Source organism: Marmota flaviventris, chromosome 2, assembly GCF_047511675.1.
Source record: "Marmota flaviventris isolate mMarFla1 chromosome 2, mMarFla1.hap1, whole genome shotgun sequence".
NCBI lineage: Eukaryota > Metazoa > Chordata > Mammalia > Rodentia > Sciuridae > Marmota > Marmota flaviventris.
The window spans coordinates 10,289,171-10,296,699 of NC_092499.1; the positions used below are offsets into that span (position 1 = coordinate 10,289,171).

General features: G+C 48.3%; 1 protein-coding gene across 1 annotated transcript; it reads right to left on the reverse strand.

Annotated features, from left to right (window-relative positions):
* Positions 1 to 1,643: 1,643 nt before the first annotated feature.
* On the reverse strand, positions 1,644 to 7,262 carry Tcl1b (TCL1 family AKT coactivator B). Its single transcript, XM_071606241.1, has 3 exons — positions 7,092 to 7,262; positions 2,069 to 2,248; positions 1,644 to 1,697 (listed from the first exon to the last, which is right to left on the reverse strand). The coding sequence occupies exons 1-3, from the start codon at positions 7,260 to 7,262 to the stop codon at positions 1,644 to 1,646; spliced, it is 405 nt and encodes a 134-aa protein (XP_071462342.1).
* Between the last annotated feature and the right edge of the window lie 267 nt (positions 7,263 to 7,529).

The following is a 7,529-nucleotide window of genomic DNA, read 5'->3' on the forward strand; positions in this document are numbered from 1 at the left end:
GGTGCAACGTAGTCGAGGCGGGAAGACACAGAAAGGCAGATGGGGACTTAGGATGTGAAAGGGGAGGCCGGCCTGGGGCCCCAGAGCAGGCCACTCTGGCACAGATGCTCTCGTGATGAGCCACACGTTCAGGAGGGGCTCACACACCCGCCCTGTTTCCTCCTGAAACAGGAGGTGAGGCCACATGAAGACGCCCTCCGTCCACCAGGAGGAAAGGAGCACTCGTCACCCACTGTGGCCCCGGGCCAAGAGCCGTCTGTGCCAGGCGCCTTGTCTTCAGTGACTTCTCCACTGCTAGGGTCAGCTGTCCCCGCCACACCCCTGTCCCCTCAGAGCTTACGACCCTGACCGGCTGGAAGCCTTGCACTGTTGCCTGGGTCTTCATGTCTTTCCGAGGCTCCTGCGTGGCATCAGCTTACACTAAACAAACATGAAGGCCTTTCTCCTGCCGATATGGTTATGTCCACTTAATTCTCAGGCCCAGATGAAGACTAAGAGGGTGGAGGTAAGACCGGTCCCTCTCCTGCACAATCAAGGTGACAAGGCACTGGTAAAGGACATGCCAGGCCATAAGCGGAGTCCTAATGACCGGCCTGGCATTGGAAAACAAAAGAATTGCTTAGATTATGACTTTATTTCTCATATGAAAATAAGTTCCAGATGGATTAATGATTTAAACAAGTGAAGTTATAAAATACTAGAAAGAAAAAAATGAAAAAAGTCATAATTGCCGAGCAGAGACGTCCTTGCTTAAAAAGAAAAAAATAAGAATACACAAAGGAAGAAGCAATAAATAGGACTTTATTAAAAATGAAACATTTCTGCGTGGCAGGAAAAAAAAATCCCAATAACAAAAACAAGAGAAACCACAAAACAACCCGAACACAGTAAAAACACAAGAATGGGAGGAAATACTGGCAAAGACGTCACTCCCTCAAAGACGTCACTCCTGCAGTTGTTCCCACGCTTGGTGACCCCTCCCCAGCCAGAGTCTGTGCCCTACCACGTGACTTGGCCAACACGTAGACCTCACACCCCTTCTTCTGTATTGTTGGTGGCAAAATGTCAAATCTGGTTGAACCCAATTTTGACTTATTTTCTAAACCCGACACCAAAACATTACCAGGAAGAAAAGACGGCAATAAAAAAAAAGAGGATTCCGTTTCCAATTTGAATTCCTGTCTGCAAGTGGCCTGCTTCAGCGCCGCCTCTCTGGAGAAGCCCTGAGTGGGTCAGAGCTGGATCCTCAAAGGCCAGCCACACCCCAGGACCAGGGCAGATGACGGAGCCAAGACCACTGGACTTTGAGCTTGACTCCAGACTCTCTGGTCTTGGAAAATCATTGTAGCCCCTGGCAACCAGTATTCTTGTCAACCAAGTGGAACCTTAATGTGCACGCCTTGCAGAATTCTTTCAAGGATGAGTGATGGCTGCTATCCAGGGACTCCCCTGCTTCCTGGGGGTGCTGCATGTAGAGGACAATCATATCCAACGGAGGAGGGCGACAGGGGGCTATGGAAGACAAACTCAGGGACAAGCAGTGAGGGAGGTAGACCCACATCCTGACCCATAAAGAGGCGAGTTTCCAGCTGTCCTCTGATCTCGGCACAGGGAGGCTGGGCCCGCCATGCCAGCCCCGTCACTTACTCTCCATGGTAGAGCTGCCGCATGAGGGTCAGCTGCTCCGTGGCCCCGATCTACAGAAGAAGGGCAGCCATCAGAGGCCCTGGGTGAGGGCAGCCCCCAGACACACAGATCACCATGCAGACTGGCAGCAGGAGGCGAGAGGCAGCTGGGGACCTGGGTTCCCTGGATTCCACAGCCCAGGGAAGCCATCGCCTCCACCTCCAACGCCCCCCACCCCATGCACGAGTGCCCACGTGCACATGTGTGTGCCCCTAAACACACACACACACTCAGGCCTGCGTGTTCTCTGGTGGACCCTGCTAGAGTTGCTTAAGGAAGACAAGAACCCCCCCAGGGGGTGGGGAGAGTGCAGAGGAGGGAGGGGCCGGGGCAGGCATCATTTGTCGCTCACCACTCTCACCCACAGCCACCCCACACTTGCCTGGTCATGGTCCACTATTCGCCAGGTCCTGGAGTCACTTCCTTGGTACTTCTTCCCTGGACAGAGCTGCCACGTGAGGGGCAGCTGGGAGAAGGGCAGCTGGTTGAAGAACAGGGTGCCCTGGGGGTGTACAGGTATCTGCCATAAGTGGACTCTGATGCTGTGTTCACACTGAAGGGACCAGAGAAGAGGGGCACATCAGGAACAGGCTCCTGGCACAGGGTGGCACTGCGTGACATACAATCCACATGGTCCTGGATGCCCCCCAGCTGGTGGGCTGCTGGGGTCAGAGGTCAAAGGGCATCTTTTCAGAATGCCAGCCTTGACGCCATCTCCTGGGGGCTCCATGTGGAGCTGGGTGACGGTGCTCTTCTGGCCTGCGCCCACCACACCCACTCCACTTCTCCCAACTCAGCCCCTCCACCCTGCCAGCACCCCGGGCTGGCACTCAGTGCACTCTCCAGCTTTGTCTCAGAAATTTGCATAGTTTTAAAAATCCTCTTTTAAAAAACAAAATATCCAGGAGGTGATGGCTCTTCCCCAAGAGAAATGTGCTGCATTTTTGATCCTGACTTCACAAGCTTTTAGTGAACTCAAAGGTCATGAAATCCAGCCAACGCCCAAAGGTATGAAGGTAAAAATTACAACGATGAACCGCCACCAAGCTCTACATGCAACAAAATAGCCCCACACAGACACCCGCCCAAGCGCCTGTCCCCTTTCCTGGTGCCCAAAAGGCTAAGCCAAGGCTGTTCACCCTTCACCAGGCTCTCAAGTGGCCAATGGCTGTTCCCTTTGTCATCCTGAGTCTCGTGAGCCATTTTTATGAGAAAAGCCTTAAATTACATGGCAAACTCTCTCCTTCACTTTGGATTTGGACCTGAGATCAGGGGTCCGTAAAAGAAGGGCCATGGGCCCATGTGGCTTGTCAGCTGCTTTTTAAATAAAACTTTATTGTAAATAAAATAGGGCCCCTTCCTTCACACGCCGACTGTGACTGCAGAGCAGTTGCCAGAGTCTTCATGGCTTGCAACAGGACAATTTCTGCTATCTGATCCTTTGCAGAAAGAGTTTGCTGATCCTTGCATTTGGTCATGCTCAGGGGGTCTTGTTCCCACCCTGAGAATATATGTGAAAATACTGATCTACTTAAGAAATAATTTCTTTTTGAAGAAAAGACAGGCTTTTTAACAAATGGTGCTGGGAAAAGTGGATATTCATAGGTAGAAGAATGAAAAGAGACCCTTATCTCCAACCCTGTACAAAAATCAACTCAAAATGAATCAAAGACCTAAGAATTAGACGAGAAATCACATGATTCCTAAAGGAAAGCATAAGGTCAGGGCTGGGGTTGTGGCTCAGTGGTAGAGCACTTGCCTTGCCTGTGTAAGGCACTGGGTTCAATTCTCAGCACCACATATAAATAAATTAATAAAATAAAGGTCCATCAACAACTTAAAATTAAAAAAAAATAAAAGAAAACACAGTCAGCACTCTAGCATTTAAGCACAGATAATGGCTTTCTTGAGAGGACCTCTACAGCTCAGGAAATAATGCCAAGAGTTAATAAAGAGGTGGCCTCAAATTAAAAGTCTTCTTCATGGCAAAAGAAACAAGAATGTGAAGAGAGAACCTACAGACTGGGAGAAAATCTTTGCCAGCTACTTTTCTGACAGAGGATTAATATCTAGAATATATAAAGCAAAAATGTTTTTATTTTTTATGTTTATTTTTATTTACTTATTTGGAATTTATTTATTTATTTGGAATTCAACCCAGTAGTGCTTAACCACTGAGCCATATCCCAGCTTTTAATTTTTTGAAACAAGTTCTCAATAAGTTGCTTAGGGCCTCACTGAATTGCTGAGGCTGACCTGGAACTCACAACCCTCCCATCTCAGCCTTCCAAGTCACTGGGATTAGAGGTGTATGTCACTGCACCCAGCAGAATTTTAAAAAAAAAAATTAACACCAAAGAAACAGATAACCCAATTAATAAATGGGCAAATGAACTCAACAGATACTTCTCAAAATAAGAAATACAAATGACTATAAATATATGAGACATGTTAACATCAGCAATTAGGAAATGCAAATTAAAACTAAACTGAGAAATGGATGGCATTAGAGCAGATTATGCTAAGTGAAGCTAGCCAATCCCTAAAAAACAAATGCCAAATGTCTTCTTTGATATAAGGAGAGTAACTAAGAACAGAGTAGGGTCGAAGAGCATGAGAAGAAGATTAACATTAAACAGGGATGAGAGGTGGGAGGGAAAGGGAGAGAGAAGGGAAAATGCATGGAAATGGAAGGAGACCCTCAGAGTTATACAAAAGTACATACAAGAGGAAGTGAGGGGAAGGGGAAAAATAATACAAGGGGGACAAACGAATGTCAGTAGAGGGGGCAGAGAGAGAAGAGGGGAGGGGAGGGGAGGGGAGGGGGGATAGTAGAGGATAGGAAAGACAGCAGAATACAACAGACACTAGTATGGCAATATGTAAATCAATGGATGTGTAACTGATGTGATTCTGCAATCTGTATATGGGGTAAAAATGGGAGCTCATAACCCACTTGAATCAAATTGTGAAATATGATATATCAAGAACTATGTAATGTTTTGAACAACCAACAGTAAAAAATAAAAAAAAAAAATAAAAAAAAAATAAAACTAAACTGAGATTTGATCTTATTTCAGTCAGATTGGCAGTCATCAAGAACACAAACAATAATAAATTCTGGAGAGGGCAAGGATAAAAAGGAAGTGAAGACAGAACTGTAAATTAGCAGAACCACAGTGGAACTCAGCACGCAGGTTCCTCAAAAGGCTCGGCATGGAGCCCCATATGACCCAGCTGTGTTCCTCCTCAGTATTTACCCTGAAGAATTAAAGTCATCATGCCACAGTGACACACGCATACCTAGGTTTACAGCACCACAATTCACAATAACAAAACCATGGAACCAGCCTAAGTGTCTATCAGTGGAGGAATGCATAAATAAAATGTGCTGTACAGATATAATGGAGCTCTTTTCAGCCATAAAGAAAAATGAAATTATATGTTTTGTGGGAAAGTGGATGAAAAGTTTTGCAGGAGAGCTCCGGAGGTCAAGGGTCATGTGTATTCTCTCCTGTGGAAGCTAGAGAGGAAAAAGGAAAAGAAAGTTGGAAGTAGTATTTCAGGAAAATTGAAGGGAAATCAATAGAGCAAAGATACCGGGGAGGGAGGAGGAAGAGAGACGGGAAATACTGGGGATGACTGTGGCCAAGTTACATTGTTATACTGTGTGCATGTGTGAATACATAAATCCAACATGGTGAATAACTGTAATGGACCAATCAAAAGGAGGAAACAAAGAAATCTTTTTTTTTTTCTTTTTTTACATAGGAGGGGAAAAAACCCCATACTCCACCCATGACTAAGTGGCTTGAAGAATCAATTCTATTCTTGCTGATACTTTCTTTACACCATTTTAGTCATCCTGGGCCACACTCCAGTGGCGTTAAGGACACCCACATGTGCAACCATCACCACCAGCATCTCCAGAACATTTTTCATCTTCCCAAACTAAAACCCCTTCCTACTATTAGACACCACCTCCCCAGTCCCTCTGGCAGGCTGTGGAAACCACCCTGTCCTTCTCTGTGACTGTGACTACTCAAAGTACCTCACGGAAGGGCACATGCGGCCCCTTAGGACTGTCTTCTTTCACTTAGCCCCCGTCCTTGGGTTCTGCACACTGCAGTCCGGCCAGGAGTTCCTTCCCCTTGGAGGCCTCATCCCTCCTGGCACACGCCTTGTCACCACCCTCATCCATCACTGGGCATTCAGGCGGCCTGCGCCTTCTGGCTATTGTGAATAGTACTTGCACAACTTGTTCACGGCAGTATCTGTTCAAGTCCTTGCTCTGGATTCTTGTGGATCTGCTGGATGATCTAAACTACTTTACTTTCTTCTTTGGTATGGGGGATTGAACCCAGGGGCGCTTTACCACTGAGCCACACCCCCAGTCCTTTTTATTTTGAGACAGGGTCACGCTATGTTACCTAGGGCCTCACTTAAGTTGCTGAGTCTGGCTTTGAACTTGCAATCCTCCTGCCTCAGCTTCCCTGGCCTCTGGATGACAGGTGTGCGTCACTGTGCCTGGCTCTATTTTCACTTTTTTTGAGACCACTCTGCACCTTCCCTACACTCAACACTTTCCTGGGATTTTTTAAAGCTGAAAATATTTGGTCCAGAACTTTTTGAGTATCTCCCCTATTTTCCACAGGGAAGAAAGGACTTTCAAAGTTCTCTTGCAAAATTTTCAGAATAACCTATTTGTTAAGCAATGTGCTATGTTGTTTAAAATGCCCATCGATTGTTTATTATGTTTTCAGTAATATTTTAAATACTTGGAGAAGTACTTACCATAATACATAGAGGTATTTGTTTTATCCTTCAAAGATGGGCTCTGATCTAAATCCCTTACCTGGGTTTCCAACCTGATTATTGTTATCACCTGGGGAGCTTTTGAAACACAGCATGTAGGACTCCAGCCAAGCCTCCTGAATCAATTTCCAAAGGTGGGATGTGTTATCTCTTCAGGGCTCCCCAGGCCATTCACGCCCTGGGCCATGTCTGCGGCTCATTTGCAAGAGGTACCTTATTCTCCCTTGTCAGACTGGGAATCTGGACCCAACCACACGGTCACACTTGGGTCCATGGGCTGCATCCAGATGGCAAAGCCTTCATGCCAGTCCTAGCCCCTTTCATCTGGAGAACTTCTGCTCATCCCAGAAAGCCCAGCTTAACAGCTGTCCCAAGTGAAAGCCTTCTCAGCATGCCCGGCACAGGACTAGGCCCTGAGTGCTCTCAGCCTCCGACCTTAGCATGCTGGACGGCAGAGCTCTACCCCCAGGCCGAATCCAGGCTGTTTGCCCTTCCCCCACTCCCACCCCACTCTGGACCCACAAGGGTGGGGTCCGCTGTGCATACCCCGCCCCTCTCCTCGCAGCCTCCCCTCTCACCCCAGGACTCACTGTGCTGGCGGTGGGGAAGCACCTGGCCTGAGCCCGCTGGGAGGGACTGATACACAGGGCCACTGTCACCCAGCTCCTCCCCTCCTCGTCCCTGTAGATGCCAGGCCTTTGGACACACAGGCGGTGGGGGGGCGCCCTGAGGAGCAGAGAAGGCGAAGCAACGGAAGCCATGGCAGGGTGCGCTCCAGGCAGGCCTGCAGGCCGGTGTGGGGTCCCCCAAGTGCGCAGCCTCCTTAGGAGGAGCCTATCCCACGCAGGGCGGGACCGGCGAGGAGGCGGGGCAGCCTGGTCAGGGTGCAATTAGGGGCGGGGCCTAAGAGCAGTGGGTGAGAAATAGGGGCTCACTGTCCTGGAGCTGCGTGGCAGAAGGGCAGCCCCTGGGGACAGAGCTGCCCAGGCTTGGGCTCGGGCCTCTCCTCACCAGGGCTGAGCGATCTC